Genomic DNA, 25,062 nt, shown 5'->3' on the forward strand with positions numbered 1-25,062 from the left:
TTTACAGTTTAAAACATTTATTTTTGTATATTATGCATTGTACCATATACATTTTTTTTTTATCTGTATGCAGTATTCTGTGTACTATACATTAGTCTGCAATTATAAAGACAACTAACTGAAAATTACAAAACCATTCTCATTTTCTTCCACTGACATTGACATTTTACATCACTTTGGTACTATTTTCACAAACAAGTGGTATTTTTTTAAAACTCAGTCACACCACAACAGATAATCAGATATACACTTTGATTTGAGCATATTTATGTCAATTATGTTAGTACAAAATCACAAAGTATCAGCAGAAAATACGTGGTTCATCTATATTACTTTTCATTCACAGTAACTGCCTTTCATAATTCTACAGTAATTCTATCAAACATTTTATTTCCATCTCTTCTCTTCTTGTTCAGTTCAATCAATCAATCAATCATTTGGTACATCAATAGATTTCTATAGATACAGCTTCAATAGATGTAGGTATGTGTAACCAACAGATTACAGTTATCAATTTTGCTTTTTACAGTAAGCCATGTGAGGAACACTGCAGTTGAATTTTTATTGTACTTCAGTACAAAATAATAAAAATTTTGTAATATTTTTTTCTTTGATTCAAGGATATTTAACCGATGTTGTGACTTGATTGAATTTCATCAATACTGTAATATTCTCTAATATTCTCTCTACAAGTTCTTTTACAATGATGTATTTATGTGTAGTACCATTATGAAATATCTATCATATATATATTGCACAAAAAATTTAATGATTGTACAAACAACTATCAGTATCTTGTGTGTGGGTGATATGAATTAGAGGTTTTATTGATTGTGAACACACTGTAACTGATTCAGTTGGCACAATTTCCCAAACCATTCATTCAGTTCTCATGACAAAGACTCATTTCTCCAGATGTTCCACACATTTTTTACCTGTCCTGCATTTTTGCAGAACTCAGAGACGACTTCCTAAGGGAGGCAGAGAAAAAGTCTTTTGTCAGAATTTCAAGAAACTGCTATAGTATTGTATTCTGTAATGAAATTTGGCAGAAGGTGCAGAGGATGCTGAATTTATTTATTCATTTATTTTTTACTGTGCTGTAATTCACAGTTTACTGTGTTGTGTTGCATACCGAGTTCATATGCAAAACTTTTGTATTTTAAATTTTCTTCTCCAGTGCTTTTCATATACTGTAAGATCACTTTACATTAGTGTAATGAAATTATTTTTTCCCAAAGCTCATTGTTGTAGTTTATTGTATCTGCTACTGTAATAGACACTGAGGTGTAAAATAGTTACTTATTGTGTATTTGCTAGGTTTTCTGTGTCATTTGAGGCCAAAGTTTGATTCTTATGTTTTTTGATTCTAATATATTTTTGATTTTGACGTGACAGTTTGAGCTTTGTATAAGTTGGGTGTATAGGTCTGAGATGGTGTTTATAGTCATGAGAAAATGGTGAATTGTTTCATAACCTGTGTTAGCAATTGAGAAAAACAGTAATGTTTCTATAGTATTTCATGATGATAAACAAATGATTCTGCAAGTGTAAGGCATCTTTAAAGAAATGAATGTGCAATGCAATGTTGTGAATATTAGACAGCCTGTTACAGCTGAAGACTGTTTTGAGTTTTATGTCTAGAGTTTTGAAAACTGACATCAAGATTCTGAAATTAGCGCCAAAGTGATGGTAAAAACTGAAATCAGACATGCATCAGATGGAGAGAGACAGATGGCAGATAACTGTTGTATAAAATACAGGCATTGTACAATACAGCCATGTAATAATGTAAACAAAGGCCTTACCATGGTAGAGACTGCCAAATTACTGTAGCTCTAAAAAGATTCACTACAGTATACATTCAAATCAAAAATCAAATGTTCTTATTATGTGTTACAATGATAGAAAATATGTACAACTGTAATGAAACATGAGGATTTGAAAATATGACTAGCGGTGTTGCAAGTGGGAGGCCTGTTATATTTTATAATAGAAAGTACTCTATTAAGACATTAAGGATGCTTGAGGCAAAACATGCAGTATGAAACACACACATAAATCAATTAGTAAAAAAAAACAAGTATCATTACAATATATAGATATTGATTGAATGGATCTTGAACCATATGAATAATCAAGAACATTCAAGTATAAACATAGCGGTCTACTTAACTGTCAAATCTTGAAAAATCTTTGCTTGTGTATTTGGAGGACTAGAACTTAACTTGAATAGCCAGATAACAGTGAATTAATAAAATGGGCTTTTGAGGGTACAAATAATTCCATCTCATCCATCATTTCATGGATGCAAAAAAAAAAAAAAAAGAAAGAAAGAAATGAACAGATAAGAAAAAGAAAAGAAAATCATCCGAAATCAGAAAGTGCAGGAGTTCAGCAGCTGTGCTGGAACCGATTCTCTAGATTACATCTGCATTTTCTTAGACAGAGCTTCTGCTTCCTGTGAAGAAACACATAGAAAGCCTTTGGATTAGTTCAAATCAGCTGTGAGAACCTGGGGCCATATTCACAAAACATAAATACTAAATCGCCAATTTATTTTTGCTCTAAGAGTATTTCACAAAGCATTTTAGCACTAAAACTAGCTCCTAAATCTGTGAAACGTTAGTCAAAGTAACTATAGGCCAGTCGGCTCTTGTCTGTGTATTTATTCCTCTTCTTGAGCTGATTAGAAAGACCATTTGAATGTGTTCCTCCCAAAGTTTGTTTATAAAACATAATTTGTCGTTTGAATTCTGCATTCTCTTGAGATGCAGACATCCAAGAGGCGGACAATTAACTGTATATACTAGTTTAATTAGTGACACTTAGCCTACATTTTAAAACCTTTATTTGAATATGGCAACATTTGTATTTTAAAACCTTTATTTTAATATGGAAACATGACACCTCATTCTACAATATTTTTATGTTTAAATCGCTGACTCTTCCCCCATCAGCCAATCACTGTGTATATACTCCATAGCAACGAGGTCAACCCTGCCCTTACTCTTAGCTTAAGACTTCAGTCAAGTCCTTAGTAAAAGTTTGTCTCAGCAGCTTTGTGAATAGCTTTTAAGAGAAAACTCTTAGAAAACTCTTAGCTAAAAACTTCTATTTATGAGAATTCTTAGTGGTAAGATAAAATGTTTTGTGAATACTGCCCCTGTTCTGTACAGTGGAAGAAAGAGTAGAGCATGTCTATGAAACAAAGGGCCATCAGATGGGACACTTAGCACTCAAACTACATTCCTAAGAGCGGACACATACAGTACACATGAGGTGGGAATAAAGAACCCTTTATGTCTGTCACAACACATACCTTTGAACCTGGGGGCGCAGTCAAGCCAAGAAACGCATACACAGCATTGTCTTCACGGGCATAGAAAAATGCCTCATAGTTCTGGAGCACAGAAGCATCATTTAGGGAGCAGATGGCAAAAGAAAGCATTGCTTAGTTCTTAGAGTCTGTGCTTGAGTCAGTTTAAACCAGTCAAAACACAAGACTGCAGTTCATCTGATATCTGAAAATTACCTATGCAGAAATGTGCCTTGCTCAACACTGAAATATACTGAAATAGATTCATTTTGAAAGCTTCATCCTCTGTGTGAAAGGCATCTGTACAATTCTGCTCAACTATTTTCTCTTAAAGGCATATTCTAGGTTAAATCTGTGACATGTTGTTAAAAGAATAGTTCAACCAAAAAATAAATTTCTGTCCAAATTTTTTCAGCCTCATGTAGTTCCAAACAAATATGGCTTTCTTTCTACTGGGAGATATAAAAGATATTATGAAGAATGTTTCAGTTGTTTGTTTGTTGTTATTTAACTAAATAGAGTAAGACCCAAAACTTTCATGGTTCAAATTAAGGGCAAGATATTTAATCAAAACCTTTAATCAAAAAAAAATATTTAAACCATATTTTTAAATTGATAATGATATATCACAATATAGTTATTTAATTTTTGTTGTTGAAAATAAGAACGAAGCAAATTATAAGCAATGGGCTAAATACAATAAATGAAATAAACAGCTATTTAGGTAGGGCTAACAGTAGTATTCAGGTACAAAAACTGTACTACACAGAAACTGAATAATCAAATGTAAAATTTAAGCTGCATAATCTTCACTTTATGAATTAAATATACATTGATCATTATTAAAGCTACTAAAGTTAATCAGTCAAGAGCTGTGAGTGATTTTCTCTTCTTCTATTGTTTCATTAAAGGGCACCTATTATGCTTTTTTACCCTTTCTTTAGTGTCTAATACAACTGCTTATGCATGCAAATTATACCCAAAAGTCACAAAGCACAAAGTACATGCCAAAGTTAATCTCTCCAACAGAAACACTTGCCTAAATCGCTTCGTTTGCAGTCCTGCCATTATTTTCATGATTTTGCTAGGTTACCATGTTTAAGGGGTGTTACATTTCCAATACACACTCTAAGCAGTTGATCAGTCACAACATAATGGGCCAGCTGACCAATCAGAGCAGACTGGACTTTTCTGAATGGCGGGCTTTAAAGATACAGGAACTAAAACAGGGTGTTTCAGGCAGAGGGTGAAAAAAGGTGATGCAGCAACGTACAGTATGAGGAAAAAGTGTCTTGGTTAAGTATGTAACCCTCTTTCCCTGAAGGAGGAAATGGAGACATGCGTTAGAACTGAATCAACAAATTGGGATATTGTATGAGAGCCCTATCACTTTCGAGTGTCTACTAAACAAGCCAATGCACATTGGCATGTGAGATTTGCATCTCGTGCACCGCCCCGCAGCGTGGGTATAAATAAGGAAGTGGATACAATCGCATTCGGGACGTGCGTTTCTGTTATCTCCTTCAGGGAACAAGCGTTACATACATTACTGAGACGTTCCCTTTCAGTTGGTCACGTTCGATGTATGTCAGAACTGGACTGACAAATTGGGATCCCTAATAAAATGCCAAAAGTTGCTGGCCCTTCCAGCGCCTTGCATAAGCCTCTGAATCCCGCCGCACCTTGGGGCGGAGGAAGAGACCAGGCTAAAGCGCAGAAGTCTAGCACTGCTGTTCTGTATGAACCACACATTGAGACTATTGGATAAAAACTGGGAAAGCATGCCCTTCCAGAGGAAAGGAACACTGCAGAGACAATGTCCTGCCCGAAGGGAGGTAACATGAGGAGGACACTGCCTCCTCCAAGGACAGCGCTTGCAGGTTCGCCACCTGATCTCGAAAAGGAGTGGTAGGAACCTTGGGCACATATCCTGGCCAGGGTCTGAAGATAATGTGAGAATCACCTGGGCTGAATTTGTCGACCGAAAAAGTGTGCAGGTCCTCTACCCTCTTGATAGAAGCCAATGTGACCAAGAGAACCGTCTTAAATGACAGGGTTTTTAACTCAGAGACCAAACATAGAGTTTCCAGTGGTCCTGATGTGGGTGCCAGAGGGTGCCCCGTCTCTGAGAAAGCAGGTCCTTCCTCAGAGGAATGGGCCAAGAAGGGGCTGTCACAAGGAGTATGAATTCTGGGAACCAGGTCTGATTGGGCCAGTACAGCGCAATTAATAAGACCTGCTTCTCGTCCTCCCTGACAAGTAGACTTACTGGGGGAAACACATACTTGCGAAGGCCCTGGATGACTGAAGCTAACTTTACGATGCCGTGATCGACATCTGGTCATCAGCAGGGGCCCCAAAGGAAACAGCTGGTCGCCCAGCTTGAAAAAAATGCAGTGTCACACACGTCTCTTTTAAGAGAAATGGAAAAAGCTCTTAAATAGTGCTGAAGCACACAGGGAACAGCCGCGATGCAACTGTAAGAAATAGTGCAGCCTACAGTTGCGTGCTCACTCAAATCGCAACCCTTCTCACACTGAAGGCAGAAAAAAAACAATGCTGTGAAAAGAGCAGTTGAGGTCTCGTGAGCTTGCGGCTGCTGCTGCTGCTGCTGTAGCGTGCCATCACAAGAAAGAAATTACAGTAATTACTTCTTACAGGGAATAACAGTCAATTTTATAATGGTGTAGCTTGATATCGGCAAATTTGAGCGTAGAATCTTGGGAAATGTTGTTTTCACCTCACAGCCAGTGGAAAAGTTTTGGGATGGGACTCAAGTAGAAACCATGTTCATGGATGAGGTACCATAGTACTGAGACTTCTCACATTAGAGTTACTAATGATTTGCTCTTATCATCAGATCGTGGTTGTATCACTCTATTAGTGTTACTGAATCTTAGTACTGCATTTGACACTATTGATCACAATATTCTTTTAAATAGACTCAAAAATTAGGTTGGCATTAGTGGAATTGCATTGTCATGGTTCAAATCATACTTGTCTGACCGTTATCGGTTTGTAGTAGTAAACGAATAAATGTCATATTGATCACAAGTTCAATATGGAGTACCACAAGGCTCAGTACTAGGACCGTTGCTTTTCACTCTGTACATGCTACCCTTGGGAGATATCATTAGGAAGCATGGCTTTAGTTTTCATTATTATTCTTATCGCTGATGATACTCAGCTCTATATTTCTTTGCGCCCTGACGAAACTTACCAATTCACAAAATTAACGGAATGCATAGCTGATATAGAAAATTGGATGTCCAGTAATTTCCTACTACTAAATTCAGAAAAAAAAACAGAGATTCTAATATTTGAACCAAAAACTTTGTTGAATCAAAAACAAAGTCTTCGTCGTCAGTTAGGAACCTGGGTGTGCTCTTTGATGCCAATCTTTCATTTGAAGGCCATGTTACTAGCATCTGTAAAACCGCATTCTTCCATCTTAAAAATATATCTAAACTATGACCTATGCTCTCAATGGAAAATGCAGAACAGTTAGTTCATGCGTTCATGACCTCAAGGCTAGATTACTGTAATGCTCTACTGCGTGGTTGTTCCGCTCGTCTGATAAATAAACTACAGCTCGTACAAAATGCAGCAGCTAGAGTTCTTACTAGAACTACTAGAACCATATTAGCCCAGTTCTGTCAACACTGCATTGGCTTCCTGTTAAACATCGATTTTAAAATCTTGCTAATTACTTAAAAAGCACTAAATGGTTTAGCTCCCAGTACCTGAGCGAGCTCTTAAAGCATTATCCCAGCTAACAGGGAACTTTCACTAACGTCATGTAAAAGTTATGTAAATGTTAGAAAAAAACATTTCTAAAATAATGTTTCAGGAACATTCTTATAATGTTTTCATAGTTAAAATACATTCTCATAACGTTGAGGGGAAACATTCTTAGAACAACATTGTTTGAATGTTCTTACCATGTTATTTGTACTTGACTGATGTTCTCGTAATGTTGAGCAAAAACGTTCTCATAACAACGTTCTTGTAACGTCTTTATCACGTTATTTGTACTTGACTGATGTTCTCATAATGTTGAGCAAAAACGTTCTCATAACAACGTTCTTGTAACGTCTTTATCACGTTATTTGCACTTGACTGATGTTCTCATAATGTTGAGCAAAAACAGTCTCATAACAACGTTCTTGTAACCTCTTTATCACATTATTTGTACTTGACTGATGTTCTCGTAATGTTGAATGAGAACGTTCTTAGGATAACATTCTGAGAACATGCTTTTAATGTTATTATTATTTGCTGAATGTTTTCATCATAAATACGTTCTGAGTACAAAGTTTATAAAAAGCGTCCTTACATTGTAATCTGTACTTAATCAATGTTCTCATTATATAGAGAAAACGTTCTGAGAACAACGTTCAAGGAACGTCCATACAATGTTATTTTTTACTAAAACAACATTCTCATAACATTGAGACAAAACATTCTTAGAACAACATTGCCATAGCCGTAACATCTTTATGATGTTATTAATATTTGCTAAATGTTTTTGAAGTTCAATGTTTTGAACATTCTTATGTGACCATAAAATGACCCAAATTGGAATGTCCTCCTAAAGTCATATAAGGAACCTTGAACTGCACTGACGTTTATGTCACAAATGTTCTGTAAAATGTCAGAATTTTTGTCACTTTTAGAGAACTTTTAGGTAAAGTTGAACAAGGTCACAAGAACATCGCCTTCTACGTGTGTGTTTTATAGAAAATAATAAAGTTTGAAGTCGCCGTTATAGAGGTGAGCGTTTGCTTTAGATGGGCTCTTGATTCTTGACATATAACATTAGTTTTTCTTTGATTGCTTTAACTGTGTTATCAAAACATGTTAGTTATAGCAAAAAGCGCAAAAGAAATTCTGATCAGATGATTTGGGTTGTTAAGTGCTCGTGATTCAGTCATCATGTAATGTCCTGATTTGCTGATCTTCATTAAAACCTCAAACTGTGAATGTATTAACTATTAGTTTTATTAATGCATTTTTGTATTTAATTCTTTATACAGACAAGAGTTTTAAGAGGTTTTTATATCTTTAACACAGACATCATGAATCAGCGTACGATCCTCAATGATGGTGACACTAAACAAAAATCTTTTTTGTGACTTTAGTAGCTTGTGTTGTGATCAGATTTAATCTGTTTATCTGAAAATTTTGTCACCATTGTTGAGGATCATACGCAGAATCTTGATGTCTGTGTGAATCTGTATGAAGCTGTTTGAATAATTTCTGGCAAATAAATAATGAAAACTTTCAGAATATCAAAACAGGACAGGATTTTATACATTCATATGACTACAACAACATGAAAGAAAATGCAATATTCAGAGACCAGAGAATAAGGTCACTGTATGATGACAAAATCATAAACAATGAGCTGCCAAATCCATATGATCAGACTTTTATTTCCTCACAATTTCTTTTGCAACGAATGCTTTAAAAACACAATTGCAACAATTTGGGGAAAAATAGTCAAAATGTTAAGAGTCAGGAGCCCAACTAAAGCAAGCGCTTACCTCCATAACGGTGACATTTATACATTTGATAAAACATCAACACCTCATTAAGAAGATTTTTGAAAGAAACAAAGTCAGAGTGGTTTGTAATGTGAAGATGCAGATATCTAGAGAGATCTGTTAGTGTTTAATGTTCTTTTTCTGTTATCTGAGATTTGTGAGGTTACCATTGTGCTGGAGAGTAGAGCCTGTGCTTCAGTCAGTGATGATCCAGAAACACCGATGCTCTGCTGCATGTTGCTTTATTTAAAGACAGTAACTGTGTAGTTGCTGATGCAGTGATACAGTAGTTGCATTAGAGCATGCATGTGCTGTTGTTGTTTTTTTTTTGTAAGACATTTAAGAAAAATTAGTTTTTATTGAGGAGATACTTTTATTAATCGACTTTTTTGACAAGGGCAGCAGGGATGCTTTTTAAAAATATATATATATATGGTTCCCTAAATGTTCTGTGAATGTCCGCCAAATAATGTTCCCCAAACTTTAAAAGAACTCCACATCGTGACTGTCTCTGAACGTTCTGGGAACATTATTAGACAACATCCTTAACACCAGTGGGGATGTTTTGAGAATGTTCTGGGAATGTAAAATTTCTAGCGGGGCAGGGTGTTTTGAACATTCAGAAAATAACGTTTTCATAACATTTCCAAAATGATAGAATGGAATGTTCCTCTAATGTTCACATAAACCAAGAAAAAACGTTCTTAAACACAGTTAATTTGAACGTTCCAAAAATATTACAAAATAACGTTTTTATAACATTTCCAAAATGATAGAATGGAATGTTCCTCAAACGTTAACAAAAACCAAGAAAAAACATTCTTGATACATTAAAAAAACTGGACGTTTTGAATGTTTAGAAAACATTCCAAAATAACGTTTTCATAACTTAAAGAGAATGTTAACAAAACGTTCTGACAACTCCTTTTTGTTAGCTGGGATAGTCCTTCACATCTATTGCGATCTCAGAATTCAGGCCAACTGAAAATACCTAGAATATCAAAATCAACCACAGGCGGTAGATCCTTCTCCTATTTGGCACCTAAACTCTGGAACAACCTTCCTAGCATTGTTCACTCTGTCAGTTTAGATCTAGACTAAAAACGCTTTTAGTCTAGTCTAGACTTTAACCTGGCATACACATAACATATGATCAATTTATATTTTCAAATCTGTTAAAGGATTATTAGGCTGCATAAATTAGGTCAGCAGGAACCGGAACACTTCCTTTAACACCAGATGTACTCGTTACATCAGAAGAAGAATGGCATCTATGCTAATATTAGTCTTTCTGTTTATCCCGAGGTTTACCATAGTCAACCGGATCTGGGCCATATCCAGGTGAGACCAAGGACCGGCGCCTTGTCACACCTACAACGCAGCCCTGAAGTATCAGCAGAGATTGAGTCGACTAGATCATCCATTGTGAAGGCCTCATCGACACGACTGCCAGTGGCACAGCTCCTCAACAAACCGTCCATACCGGTGTGATGAATATGATCCTCAACTGGATGGAACTGAAATAAATACTTTGAATGTTGCGATCCTATCGGACTTAGGTTAGAAACCTGAATCGTAACAAAGCACTGTTCGCAAGAGGAGAACTGGCCCCCCAACTAAGCCTGGTTTCTCCCAAGGTTTTTTTTCCTCCATTTTAACACCTTTTTGCCACCTGTTTGCCACCTGATGTCACCTGTTGGAGTTTGGGTTCCTTGCTGCTGATATTCAACAGTGCTTTGATCTGCCTGCATTGACACTATTGTTTTAGAGCTGCTGTGCAGCCAAAATTATATACCAGTTATCACTGTAAAGCTGCTTTGACACAATTTGCATTGTAAAAAGCGCTATATAAATAAAGGTGACTTGACTTGATGGAGAAAATGCTGTATTTCTTAGCTACTTGACAAAATAGTGTTTTTCTCTGAGGCATGGTAAGCTAGATAAGACTAAACGTGTTGAACTATATAACAATAATTTGTTTTCTGTCTATAATAGAGGTGGGCAGATCGATACTAATATCGATAATATCGATACCAACGTTGGTATCGGTATTGATCGATACCAACGTGAAAATATCGATCCTTAAGTTTCAGTTTCTCTCGTTATGCGACCTGGCCGTGTTTGTCAAAATGCTGCTGCTGTCACAGAGCAGAGCAAGCTCTCAAGAGTGCTGCTCGTGCTCGACACTGCTTCCCCTCACCACTAGCGCTACCACCAGCAGTCAGGCGCGCATTTCTAACAGCAGTTACAATGCAGGCAACGCAAATGCCAGCTGAGAGGATTTTTTCAAAGGCAGGACAGTTAATTAGTCACAGGCGATCTGCAATAAAGGCAAAAAATGTGAACATAATTCTGTTCCTGAACAAAAACCTCTAACCAAAACCTCTTTTCTGCACAGGGGAACAGGGACCACAGGGCATTCTGGGAGTATTTCTTTCAACTGAAGGCTTTGGGTGTTGCTTAATTTTTACATTTTATATTTTGTATTTACAGTAATTGGTTTTTATTTATGATTATTTTATTTTTTTTAAACCCTGAAAAGAAGTGCACTAAAGAGGAGAAACGTTATTTTGTACTCATTATATCGTATTACAAGGAGAATTTGTTTTACATTTTTTATATTTATTGTGAAGTAAAACTTTGTGACTTTGTTTAAGAAAAAAATCCTGAAAAGTGCACTAAAGAGGAGAAACATTTTTTGTTAACATGCTACTTGAAAAGAGAATTTGTTTTTACATTTTTTATATTTGTGAACTAATCATTTTGTAACTTTGTTTATTTAAATAAAACAGAAGTAACCAAAAGTTGTTTCTGAACAAAAGCTTTTGTAGTACTGATTAATAACCCAAAATGCAAATCACAAAAACAAATTAAAAGTCATGAAAATTCATTTAGATTTAGGTTGAAGACGCATCCACCTTAATTATTAAAAAGTATCGGTATTGGTATCGGTATCGGCGATACTGGCCCTGTATTTACTTGGTATCGGATCGATACCAAATCTAGCAGTATCGCACACCTCTAGTCTATAACCAAACAGTTGTTCCCTTGTCTAATAAAACATGTAGGCATGTTTCACAGATGGTGCTTAGACTAAGCTAGGCCTTAGACTAATTTAGGCCTTAGTTCAATTAGGGTATTTAAATATCTTTTATAAACATGCCCTAGAAAAAAAAAAAACATTACTGGTGTGCATCTTCAGACAAAAAAATTGCAATGATATATTTTAAGATATGTCAGTGGAAATTCCTTTCTGTTCAGACAGCTCAAACAAGCATTTTAGTCTAGGACTAGCTTAAGCCTTGTCTGTGAAACCGGGGGGTAATATATTAAAGCGTCTTTAGTGTTTCCATGGTTTCTACAAAATAAAACAGGAAACCGAGAGTAATGCGGATATGACGCCATTGACAGGCGACTCTCATACACATCCCATATCCTTGGTTAAAATTTTCTAAAATGTTTCGCTATTTTCTCATGGTTTACGAATAGTTGGAAACATTTGGGATATTGTGAGTACTCAACTGAGCAAAATATATAACACTGGCCTAGAGGTTTTTGGATATTTTACTGAAATCTTACATATTGTAGCTTTAACCCACGATGGAAAAATCAACCCACGATGGAAAAATCAACCCACAGCAATAGTTTAAAATTAGCCTAATTCTGAGGAAAAACAACACACTTGGCAAATCTGGCTGCATGTGCAACTGATATATTGCATCGGGGAGAGGGTGTGGTTTCTGGCAATGTTCTGCCCATGAGGAGAGGCCAAGTTTGAATTTTGTGTTTAGAAACAGTAACTAAAAACCCTGTATAGTGGAACTTTTAAAGGGCTTTTGCTTGTTTTTACAAGGGATGAGCTGAAAATATTTTATGTGGTTATTGACAGCATGTCACAGATACTGTCCAAACAGTTTAGGTTATATTTAACCCAGAATATTCCATAATGTTTGACTATTGTTGAGAGCTACTGTATTACCCTAACACGTGATATTTCTTATGTGTACATACCCCACAATATTTCTCTTCATTGAAGATCTGAGGTGGTAAAGGGTTCCCTGTGGCTGGTCGGAAATCCTCTGGAACATTTTCCCGCATCCATTTTCTGTTGTCTTCATCAGCTGCAATGTCACATTCCTCAAATTCAATCTTATTGGCTGCCAAGAAGCCCATGACATCCTGTTGCTGTTTCTTGATCTGAGAGAAGATTAAATCACACAATTCTGATGCTCTCAATAACAGAGGGTATTTCATATGTGAAATGTATTTTTTGATAAGAATTTTCCTGCATTAGTTTTGTTTTTATTTGGAAAAAAAATCCAAGACCTAAAGTAATTTTTCATGTTTTTGATTGTTGTGGCCAACTCCTATCAAAATTGTGTATGTAGACTAAGCTCTTACATAATATATATCAAATTTTGTGAAAATACTTTTTTAGCTTTAGCCATTTAAAGGTATGAAATAAACATTTACCCTATTTATTTTCTAAATGCATGTTATAGATCTTAAAGATGAATCTGTAACGAGTTGTGCACAATGTTGAGGAGAATCTAACAGAAGCACGTTATTAATAAACAAAACAAACACGCAGGAGATCACAGGAATAATAACAGTTAAACACAACCTGAAACCAAAACATAATGAAAAAGAACTAAACATTTCCCTGACATTGCATCTAGCATAGCCAATTGCTTTCAGCTGAAAGTATCTAAAACCAGTTGCTAAATGTCGCTAGATGACATCATACTGGCCACTGAGTCCACTGATCTATATTAATATAAACATAGATCAGTGGGCGAGTCATGGAATCTAGATAAGGTTTGTCCAAGAAGTTGCTAGATTTGTCACTAGGCTTTTGAAAAAAGTCTCAAAAGGGGCGGAGAAGGTGTCATGAGGTCGGCAGCCATCGCGACCGGCTATGTTTTTGTTTGTTATTTTATATTTCTATTTACATTGATACCGTTTTATTTAAACAAGATGGTCATCATTAGATATGACAGAGCCACTCTTATATCTATTAAAGGTGATAGAGAGGATTTTTTCATCGACTGAGAATCCAAAGACTGTTACTGAGTTTTTGAAATGAGCGCATGCGTAAGAACAGCCCCCCTCCTTCACAGCTCATTTCAAAGGAACGCCTCCCAAAACTCGTGCATGACTATTGGAAAACGAGTGTTTACCACCGGCATTTGCTGTGTCGTGTTTTTTGGATTCATTATGTCGGACTCACCGCAGGTAACTCATAATCTGCAGTTGTTACTCCTGTCTCCTGACAAAAACATTGCATGCAGCGCCTGTGGAGTGTGGAAAGTTACTGGAGCGGGCAGCCGCGCTCGTCTTGCACAAGGAACGTCACGGCAGTGATTGACAAGCCAGAGGGCCAATCCGCGCACATCTCTCACAAGGAACGTCTCGGCAGTGATTGACAAGCCAGATGGCCAATCGTTTACGCGATGATCGCGTAAACGATTGGCTGATGTTTTTAAGGCCCTACCTCGTGCACAGATGATGTATATTAACATTATCTTTCAGTGCACCTAATAAACAGTCTTTTATCAGTTAGTAAAGACAGTTTCAAGCCATATTGCAAAAATGTATAAAACAAAACATCCTCTTTAGCACTTTTAAAGTACAATCTACTCACCCTTTGCAGTTTTTAAACCCAAACCCACGCTGGCCAAGTGGAATCCTAAGAAGGAACAAAGGACGCGACTTGTATCGGCATCCATGAGGGAGATGAGCCTGCTTGAGGAATAGGCTGAGGGTACGCGCACACCGCACTCCCTTACCTAGTATCCTGTTAGCCAACGTCCAGTCTCTGGAAAATAAGCTCGACGACCTCAGGGCAAGGGTCAAGTTACAGAGGGACATTCTGGACTGCAACCTTCTCTGCTTCACCGAGACATGGCTGAACCCAGCGGTACCGGACTAAGCTATCCAGCCGGCCGAGTTTTTCTCGCTTTACCGCATGGTAACATGTGATGGCTTACAGTGTGCGCAGAGTGGTGAAGGAAGCAAAGCGGCACTACGGGAGGAAACTAGAGTAACAGTTTCAACACGGTAGCACTAGGAGCCTGTGGCGGGGACTAAGTAACATCACGGACGGACTATAGAACATCATCTCCTAGTATGGGAAATGCGGACGCTTCTCTGGCAGACGAGCTGAACATCTTTTACGCTTGATTCAAGGCTGCAGCTAACCACATTAGCGCCGCTAGCGGCACAAACAGCATGCATGCTGAGAGAGCTGGAGAGGTAAACACGTTAACCATCTCGGAGCATGATGTGAGGAGGGCATTCAAGAGAGTGAATACCAGGAAGGCAGCAGGACCAGATGGTATTACAGGTCGTGTTTTGAAAGCCTGTGCTGACCAGCTTGCACCAGTGTTTACTGAGATATTCAACCTCTCACTGGAACAGTCTGTTGTCCCCTCATGCTTCAAAAAGTCCATCATTGTTCCTGTCCCGAAGAAACCCCAGCCTGCCTGCCTCAATGATTACCGCCCTGTAGCTCTGACTTCAGTAGTGATGAAGTGCTTTGAAAGACTGGTCAAAGACTTCATCACTGCATCATTACCAGACACATTGGATCCACTACAGTTCGCATACCACCATACCACCGCTCCTCTGAGGATGCCATTGCTCATTTTCTCCACACCATGATGAGCCACCTGGACTGCAGAAAAGGGAATTACTTAAAAATGCTGTTTGTGGACTACAGTTCAGCGTTTAACACCATAATTCCCTCCACGCTCACCTCTAAGTTGGAGGTCTTGGGACTCTGCCTGTCGATGCGTCAGTGGATCTACAACTTCCTGACAGGTAGATCACAAGCTATACAGGTGGGCAAATACATCTCATCTATCCTCACTCTCAGCACTGGAGATCCCCAGGGCTGTGTCCTGAGCCCCCTGCTGTACTCATTGTACACATATGACTGTGTGGCCACTTCAAACTCCTCTACCATCATCAAGTTTTGCTGACGACACTGTTGTGGTGGGCCTGATCTCCAATAATGATGAGACGGCCTACCTACAGGAGATTAAAAATCTGGAAAGATGGTGTCAGGAGAAGAATCTTCTCCTGAACGTCAGCAAGACTAAGGAGTTGATAGTGGATTTCAGCTACAAACAGGAGCGGTCATACCAACCGTTAAACATCAACGGGACCCCAGTGGAGAGAGTGGACAGTGGATAGTTTCCGGTACCTAGGCGTTCATATCACACAGGACCTGTCTTGGTCCTGTCATGTCAACACCCTGGTGAAGAAGGCCTGGCAGCGTCTGTATCATCTGAGATGCTTAAGGAACTTCAAACTACCTTCTCGGATACTTAAGACTTTTTACACCTGCACCATTGAGAGCGTTCTGACTGGTAGCATTACTTCCTGGTTTGGGAACAGCACCATGCAGGACAGATGAGCCCTCCAGAGGGTGGTACGGTCAGCTGAACGTACCATCCACACTAAGCTCCCTGACCTACAGGATATCTACAGCATGCGGTGCCGGTCAAGTGCCAGGAAGATTGTAAAAGAACACACACAAGGAGCAATCAAGGAAGTTGGTAAGGCATGCCAAATCTAAGGCCCCATTTACACTGCATGGTTCATGTGACCCAATTCCGTTTTTTTCCTCCCTTGCGGACAGATCGGCGGCTCATGCACAGATGCGGACTTCATCCCCATTGCAGATACTCTACCCATTTGTTCCATTGAAACTACTAAATAAAATGCACATAAACATGTTCCTGCCCTTGATATACAATCACTGATGAATGCATTTGGTTTTAATGAGTAAAAAAAACTATACAACGACACTTCTACCACTTATTCCACATTCCACTCGCACACTTCCAGTAGAGCTGCGTACATAATTACTGTTGTGAAGAATTTGTATTATTTCGACGTACGGATGTAATTATTGCATTAAAAAGGTTTCTATATGAATTCCATGTCAATAAATTAAACTCAATGTACTATTGAAATTGATTTGTGATGTCATATATGCTATTTTGGTTCCTTTCACCAAGTGCAGTGTAAAATGCAGACATCGGATAGGTCACTTTTAAAAGAAATGTAAGCACATTGTCCAAAAAAAAAACAAAAACGGATATAGTCACAAAATCGAAATTGATCATCAAGAAGTGTAAATGCTGCCTAAAAGACTCTAGTCCTCGAGGGTGCGATATTCCTGCTCTAAACAGAGCGTGCGGACAGCTGGTAAATCCATATTAAATAATCCTTTCTGTGTTCAGTCTTCTATAATGAGTGTCTATATAAAGTGCACAATGACGAGGAGAATCTAACAAAAAACACTTTATTAATAAATAAAGCAAAGACGCAGGTGATAGGAGTAATAACTAAAGTATTTAGTTACTACTTATAGTACTACAAGTGGTAACTACTTTTTTTTTTTAATAAAGAGATAGTATGTTAATAGCACATTTTTTGTTTATATTTCATGGTGTCTCAAAATAACACAGTTGAGTACACTTAGATGTTCTTAAGATTATCTTAAGAAATACTAAAGAAGAATTTTTGGTAACACTTTACAATAAGGTTCATTAGTTAATGCATTAACTAACATGAACTAACCAGCAATACATTTGTTACTGTATTTGCTAATCTTCGTTAATGTTAGTTAATGAAAATACAGTTGTTCATTGTTTGTCCATGTTAGTTCAGTGCATTAACTAATGTCAACAAGATTTTAATAATGTATTAGTAAATGTTGAAATTAACATTAACAAAGACTAATAAAAGCTGTAGAAGTGCAGTTCATTATTAGTTCGTGTTAACTAATGTAGTTAACTAATAAACCTTAGGTAACACTTTACTTGAAGGGGTGTGTATAAGACTGACATGACACCTTCATAATCATGACATGACACGTGTCATGAAGATGAAGGAGGTTTTATGAATGTTTATGACAACTGTCATTAAGTGTCATTCGCTCAATTATGTCATTTTTAATGCAAAGAGGACATTGTTTGAGATGTCCGAGTTATGACAAATTGACATAAACCAACATCATAATCTGTCAGTGTCTTTGTCATGACAACTTGACATCATTTAGCTTTATGGGTTAACATTGCATTAAACTGTCATGTGGTTGGTTTTGACATTGGCTGTCATGAGGCCATTATAATAGTGTCATGAATATGTATCTTGAGCTCAAGTACAGTGGTACAAATTGAACTTGTCATTAAAATGTCATTAAGTGACAATACTCTGACAAATAATTTTATAACAGCGTCATGACTATTTTTCATTTCATGTTTTTTTTAAGTTTCCTCCAACAGAAGGTCAGATAATAGACAGTTTCAAATTTCGTAAAAAAGATGACACTGTTATAAAATAATGGTAACACTTTATTTTAGGGTCTTTTAACTAGTTTCTTATTACTATTAGCATGCATATTACTAGAATATTGACTATTTATTAATAATTATTGAGCACATATTAATGCCTTATTCTGCATGATCTTATTCTACATTCTTAATCCTACCCAATACCTAAACCTAACAATTAACTATAATAAGCAGTAAATTAAGAGTTTATTGAGGGAAAAGTCATAGTTATTCATGTATATATGTGTTCCCTAATAATGTAATGTAATGTTAACCCATAAAGCTAAGTAGTTTTTTTTTAAGTTTGATAATTAATCTGCTGTCATGTTTATGACAGGTTATGATGTGTTGGTTTATGTCAAGTTGTCGTAACAAAGACATCTCAAACAATGTCATCTTTGCATTAAAAATGACATAATTAAGCGAATGACACTTAATGACAGTTGCCATAAACATGCATAAAACCTCCTTCATATTCATGACATGTGTCATGTCAAGATTATGAAGGTGTCATGTCAGTCTTATGCACACCCCTTCAAGTAAAGTGTTACCGAACCTTATTGTAAAGTGTTACCAATTTTTTTGTATATTAAGTACAAAATTTGTGTGCAAAAAACAGCACTTTAAGTACATTATAAAAATGCACTTTTTTCACCTGGAGTAATTAACAGAACTAAGAACAGGTGTGGAACTAATGAGAAACTATGGAAACTAACAATCACTGAGGACACAGGCAAAATAAGAACAGAGAAACTCAAAATTAAACTAAACAGAACTAACATAACCCTGACAGAATCATTCAATGTTTCATTTTCTTTCTTTTTTTTTCATAATTAATAATCAAAATGTCATAACTGGATCTTACGATGAAAACAACACTAGACTTCTCTCTGGAGACATATGCAGGACTTCTCCAATTATTTAGTGCACTTAAACCACATCCTTGCAGGTTTGCATTCATCTACATCCAATTGTGAGTGAGTGTGTGTAAAAAAATGTGATCACTAATGAGAAAGAACAGTGGACAACTCAGGACAAACAAGGAACTCATAAACAACTATCACAAAATACAAAAACAGTCGTGGATTATCCAGGTATAGCAACAGACATTAAGTCATGTGATAGTTTCCATTGCAATATGATTTGCTTATTACACTTATTACGCTCCACAAATCAGCCTGAATGTCAACCATTGTTTCCCAACCCTGTTCCTGGAAACACACCAACAGTACACATTTTGGATGTTCCGCTTATCTGACCCATCCATATCAGGTCTTGGAATCTCTACCAATGAGAGGATTCAAACACAGTATCATCACTGTCTTAATTAAAATAAATTTGAAACATTTAAAATTACTTGAAATGATGATCTAAGAGTAAGGCACTCTGCTTCCCTTGGTGATATTAAAGATGCAAAACAACTTAAAATTAGCTCAACAGATCAGAAATTGACAGAAAACAAACAAAAAAAGAAATGTGTTACTGTATTATTGTAGTTGTTATTTTTGAAGAAATGTAAAAAACTTTTAAACAAATTTGATGAGATTTATCCTTGGTTTTAATAAATAGTATGGTAATATAAACACAAGAAATATAGTAGGTTTCTTACTGATAGTGTCGACATCAAAATAAATTGGAATATTAATTTGCAATGGACTAAAAAACAACAAACAAACTGAAAGAGTGAGGCATTTGCCTAATTTCAGAAACACACAGAGAGAGAGATGCCACTGGTAGCTGGAGCATGGACTAGTCAAGACCATGAGATGTGTCATTCCGATGTTACATAACTTAGACCATCTAGAGCACAAGTTTTCGCTAACTCACCAAATTAGGAAGTGCTACAGCAAAATCACCTGCTGGAGGAATAGCTCCCTCTAGCGTTGTCAATTCACACAGTGTGATGTGTGAAAACTGTCAACTTTTCGACAGTTAAGATGCAAATAAAACATACTCAATGAAACTGGTAGGGACCATTCTTATGCAGTCTCTTTAGTTATATGCACCTAATTTTTTGAGGTAGAAGTGAAGTAATTATTACCAGCACACTAATGAGGAAGTGGTTAAATGTCAACTTCAACACTATATTTAGACTTTGTGGTGTGCTTTTCCTGTTAATTTTTCTTGAGAACAAAAGACTAGTCTCTAGCAGTATAGTGTTGATGTTTCAGTAGTCAATAAAATGAGTTTAGTAGTTCAATATAGCTATATTGATTTTGTAGTCAATATATGTTTTCAGTCTGACTATAATACTTCATAAATAATACAATAATTTCCGTGATAACCATAATTTCCGCTAAAATTTAGTATTCGTGTCAATCGTTATTGTTACTACAGTAAAACTATATGGTAATTTGATATGCGTCAGCAACGACATCATAAAAAAAAAAAAAGAAAAAAAAGACAAAGATTGTGGACTCTTCTTACACTGTTTGATCATACATTAATTTATGATGACTTAACTGTGTAATTGTTGTATTCTGGCTTATCTGTTGTGGTAAAATTTTGTAATGTCTGACAATCGCATGTTCTCAAAACTCTTACGGTGTCATAAGTTCTTACCGATGTTGATCCGGAGGATGATGCGATGTAAACTTTAATCACCATAATGACAAATTCCTCTAACAGGGATGCAAAAAATAATCGCTGGGGGAGAGGTTACGGAACAGCGATTTTAAAATCCACATTCACTCCGTCTGTCTCGGTGAGAAACTGTTCATTCCGGTCAAGAGTCTGTGCACATTATTGCCTTTCTCTCTTTCTTTTACTCCTCCTCGTTCTCCGCCTCTATAGCAAAACATGGCTTGCAAAACTCTTTCTTCTTTATCAGTAATTGTCGATCTAAGAAATAGAAAATGTGTTTTCCATGGAATAAATGAAAACAGACCTGGTGTGAAAGGTTCAATTTTCTCAAAACGACTTGTGGCAATAAATATAAGAATGTTATATTATAGCAGATCGCCGTGCTGCCTGTTTCAGCAATTTCAGAGCGTCTGCTTATGCTATAGGCTATATGTGAACACATTTATTCGCAGAGTTCTATTATATTGGTGTTTAGTGGAAAACGCACATTCTTCTGATTTCATGTACTTGCTGCAAAATCTGTATAGGTGACACGTATGAACTGTAGTAGATTCCTCCGAATAAAAGTTCTATGTTGCTTGCTTCGCACTTTTAACATTCGTACCCGTGCGACTGAACAAACTATAACGCCCTGTTAACTAAACTGTCCCATCGCGGATGATTAGAACACAAGTTTTTTTTTTTGTTTTTTTGTTTTTGGCTCAGCCTACAGCAAATCTGTCATCTGCAGGCTTGAGAAACAAACCCTAACCCGACACAATTCCAGGGCGCCATTTTGAACTATACCTAAATGGCAAAGCTGCTACGAAATAGCAAAAGTGCAAAGGGTTGCCTATTGTTTTTTCCTCGTTAAGAAGTAAACAAATTAAAAGGCACCCTTAACTCTTATAGGAATGAATATCCTCAGTCGACCTTTCTTGTGGTACTGTCGACATTTGTCAGAGATACCGGCTCGGATCTTTGTCACGTTTGGTTCTTAGCGCTGATTGGTGTAACTACACATCAATCACGCCTAAGCTCCCCCCTTATCCCATTCAGTCATTTGCTGTAATGTTCCACTGTGTTTACTATTGTATTTAGTGTAACGTAACTGAGCTGAGCACGTATATGCTGAGGTCTCCTCTAAAGCATCTGTTTTCCTTGTGTTTTACGGAATCTATTTAGGAATCCAACATGCCTAAAAGAAAGGTACGTATCCTTTGGCTCGCACGCGCGAACACACACACACACACATCTACATCAGGGAGGCGTTGTTCGGTATTGATATAGCCATATTCATATGGTTTATTTATTCTTTGTTTTGCTAAATATATATCTGAGTACTTTTAAAATATTTAACACTGAAATCCGCGCCGCAGATATCTTCTTTTTGCACAGTATGTGCGATTTCGTGCTCAAGTTTGTTTTGCTGGTTTCCTGTGGTGTCAGCCATGCTGTGCAAGCATAAACTCTTAACAAAACCCATCACGAAACATCTACTTATACTAAAAATGACTTGTACAATACTAAAGACTGAGAACACATTGATATGGACAATAACACAGTGTGATTATTTTATAGTCTTTGTTCTTGTGAGCAGATGGCTGTAATGGCGCTCAAGTACCGAAAGATGGCGCTGTCGTCAGCTCCTCCTCTCACAGCTCACATATAGGGGTTGGTTGTGCTAAGGGATGGTTGAGCTGAACTAAACTCAACTGAGTTTACTTATATAGGCCACTGGATATGCTTATTATTGGTCTTACATTTGAATGTGTGCAAATGTAAAATAATAATAATAAAAGTAATGCAAGTTTTATTATTATTATTATCATTGGTATTATATCCATTTAATTCTAAATAAAGGTTTTGTTGAGCTCATGTGTTTTTTCCATCCACAGAGAGCAGATGGGGATGCAAAGGATGAGGTGAAATATTTGGTTTATATGATTGTTTATTGAATTATTTTCCTTTTATTAATAGTTTTGCCTTGTGTGCATATTTTACTTATCTTTTTACTCTTTTCAGCCTCAGAGGAGATCTGCACGGTTATCGACAGTACGTATGCTGCCATTGTCAGATTTTTTTTGTGATATGTATATGTATAAAAATGCATACTAAATAAGACTGGTTAAAAGTTGTTTTTGTACTCACTTAATAATGGAATTTGGTTTCATAGTACATTTTTAACAAATTAAACTTTTTTTCTTTACTTTTCTTTTACATTTTGTGACAGTTATACATTTTATTTATGATTCCCATCATGTTTTAAACTTTGTTTTATTATTTCAGTTGAACAATGCCTCAAATATGGTGAACATGTCTTATATATATATATATATTTTTTTTTTTTTTTTTTTTTTTTTTTTTTTTATACATGAGCACTTATCAGCTATATTTTTCATTCATAGAGACCAGCTCCTGCAAAGGCTGAACCCAAATCAAAAAGGACAGCTAAGGTAAATAGTAAGATACCTAACAAACCAACAATAAACTGTAACATTAGAACAATGTTTCAGTGTTACAGCATTCAAAGTACTGTTAATGTGGGTTTATACACTTGCAAATATTCTGTGGGGAAAAAAAAATCTTTTTTATGGATTCGGTTAACACTATGTGCTGCCAACCATTCACTTCCTCTGTAGAAAGACAAAGCAGTCAATGTCAAAAAAGAGGACAAAAAGACCAAGATGAAGGCCAAGGAGTCCTCAGAATCTGCAGCCAATGAGGAGAACCACTCAGAAAATGGAGATGCAAAGGTCAATGCGGTGTGTTATAATGGCAATGCCACATATCACATATTCAACACAAACACTGTATAGTTACAGCATTTTTTTTAAATGAGCCCATTTTACTTAAATTTTGTGTAATGAATTGGAATGCTGTTACTCTAGGATATTTTATGGCTATCCTGTGATATGCATAATTCACTATTCTCATAATTCTTCATTTATTTTTCTCAACCTATCCTCAGGTCGGAAAGACTCACAAAGAAACAAAGGAAGCAAAGTCTGAGTAGCACTATTGCTTCCTATCAACACTGTTGTTGCAACTCCTCATCACTCCTAGTATTGTGTCATTGTCCAACCTCCAAGGCACATTGTTAACAAAGAAATATTTTTATCAATGGTTTTATAAGTATCAGTACAAATTTTTAGCACAAACTGAAGCTAAATACCGAGCACCTACTGAGATTTGCAGTGATTGTTTCTGCGAGAATGCCACACTAAAATATTTTTAAATGCCATTGTTATTGATAACTTATTTGGTCTAGAAAAATCTTACCTGACTCTAGGGTTTTGAGTGTTTTCTTAAATTGTTTCCACATTCTCTTCACTCTTCTTCACATGTTTTTAAGGTTTTCCAAGTTATTATACATGGCTGGGGGAAATTGACTTTTTAACCTCATGTATTTTTTTCTTGCTGTTTATCCATTTGCCCTAGATTTTGATGTATTATACATAAGAAAAAAAAAGAAACATCACAACCTTCAAGCAGAGATTTTACAGAGCTGATGTATTTCACTCTATCCTGCAAAACAACAACAAAAACAAACTGAAAATTAAAATGGCAGCTTATTAAATATCATGTTTTCATGCAAATTGTATTTTTTTTTTACTATGTGATTCTGACATTTACTGAAGTCTGCAGGTTGTTACGTACTCTGTTGAAGTGTCTACTAATAAAAATGATGGAATTTTCCTCATTTTTGCCTCTTACTATTTCTTTCAAAATGATGAACCATACAGCAATCAATTTGACACTCAATTGAAATGCATGACAAAGAAAACACAAAGGAGCGGAAGCCTCATTGATCATGATAGTGTCACTAACTTTGTCCTTCATAGAGACAGACTTTAATGCTTGCATATATTTCATTCTCTTAACCATATAATAAAGAGGCATTTATTGGTGATGTATGCACAGAGTGTAAATCCTAAATCATACTTTTTTTTTTTTTGACCTTGTAGTCAGGGCTGGAGTTGTTATTGTGTTCAGTCAAGTGCAGTACATTGTTGATTGGCAAATCCCCACTAGAGGGAGTTGTTGTATTATGTGGGGAAATAAACACGTATGCAAGGAGGAGAGAGAAAGTTTTGTACAGCATGCTTGAGTAAAAAGACATCCATACCACCTGATTAATGTTGAATACACAAAAAACTGGCAATGAGTATTGCAGTTCATCTTCCTTATACACACAATGTCCTTGTGAATTGAAAGTGTTAGTTCACCCAAAAATGAAAATAATGTCATTTATTACTCACCCTCATGCTGTTCCACACCCGTAAGA

At 36.5% G+C, this 25,062-nt stretch overlaps 2 protein-coding genes across 9 annotated transcripts; one reads left to right on the top strand and one right to left on the bottom strand.

The window, feature by feature from the left end:
- Positions 1-20,914, bottom strand: sh3bgrl (SH3 domain binding glutamate-rich protein like). 3 transcript variants are annotated; one of them, XM_067391020.1, is made up of 4 exons: positions 20,775-20,914; positions 12,877-13,062; positions 3,323-3,403; positions 1-2,461 (listed from the first exon to the last, which is right to left on the bottom strand). In XM_067391020.1, exons 1-4 carry the CDS (start codon positions 20,817-20,819, stop codon positions 2,426-2,428), a joined length of 348 nt encoding a protein of 115 aa, XP_067247121.1. In that variant the 5' UTR covers positions 20,820-20,914; the 3' UTR covers positions 1-2,425. The 3 variants fall into 3 exon arrangements, with proteins under 3 accessions (XP_067247121.1, XP_067247112.1, XP_067247128.1); XM_067391011.1 differs by having other exon boundaries at positions 20,757-20,896; XM_067391027.1 differs by lacking the exon at positions 20,775-20,914 and adding an exon at positions 19,822-19,972.
- Positions 20,120-24,462, top strand: hmgn6 (high mobility group nucleosome binding domain 6). 6 transcript variants are annotated; one of them, XM_067390955.1, is made up of 8 exons: positions 20,808-20,916; positions 21,960-21,983; positions 22,673-22,699; positions 22,800-22,829; positions 23,064-23,084; positions 23,183-23,230; positions 23,417-23,539; positions 23,746-24,462. In XM_067390955.1, the coding sequence occupies exons 1-8, from the start codon at positions 20,821-20,823 to the stop codon at positions 23,788-23,790; spliced, it is 414 nt and encodes a 137-aa protein (XP_067247056.1). In that variant the 5' UTR covers positions 20,808-20,820; the 3' UTR covers positions 23,791-24,462. The 6 variants fall into 6 exon arrangements, with proteins under 6 accessions (XP_067247100.1, XP_067247056.1, XP_067247065.1 ...); XM_067390964.1 differs by having other exon boundaries at positions 23,417-23,530; XM_067390981.1 differs by lacking the exon at positions 20,808-20,916 and adding an exon at positions 20,984-21,102.
- Positions 24,463-25,062: the final 600 nt, after the last annotated feature.

This window comes from Chanodichthys erythropterus, chromosome 1 (genome assembly GCF_024489055.1).
Source record: "Chanodichthys erythropterus isolate Z2021 chromosome 1, ASM2448905v1, whole genome shotgun sequence".
NCBI lineage: Eukaryota > Metazoa > Chordata > Actinopteri > Cypriniformes > Xenocyprididae > Chanodichthys > Chanodichthys erythropterus.

Coding starts and splice junctions, on each gene's coding strand:
- hmgn6 (XM_067390955.1), top strand. CDS start 20,821: ATGACAAATTCCTCTAACAGGGATGCAAAAAATAATCGCTGGGGGAGA. Junction 22,700..22,799: donor ATGGGGATGCAAAGGATGAG/GTGAAATATTTG, acceptor TACTCTTTTCAG/CCTCAGAGGAGATCTGCACG. Junction 23,085..23,182: donor TGAACAATGCCTCAAATATG/GTGAACATGTCT, acceptor TTTCATTCATAG/AGACCAGCTCCTGCAAAGGC.
- sh3bgrl (XM_067391011.1), bottom strand. CDS start 20,819: ATGGTGATTAAAGTTTACATCGCATCATCCTCCGGATCAACATCGGTA. Junction 13,063..20,756: donor CGGTAAGAACTTATGACACC/GTAAGAGTTTTG, acceptor ATCTTCTCTCAG/ATCAAGAAACAGCAACAGGA. Junction 3,404..12,876: donor ATGAAGAGAAATATTGTGGG/GTATGTACACAT, acceptor TCTGTGCTCCAG/AACTATGAGGCATTTTTCTA.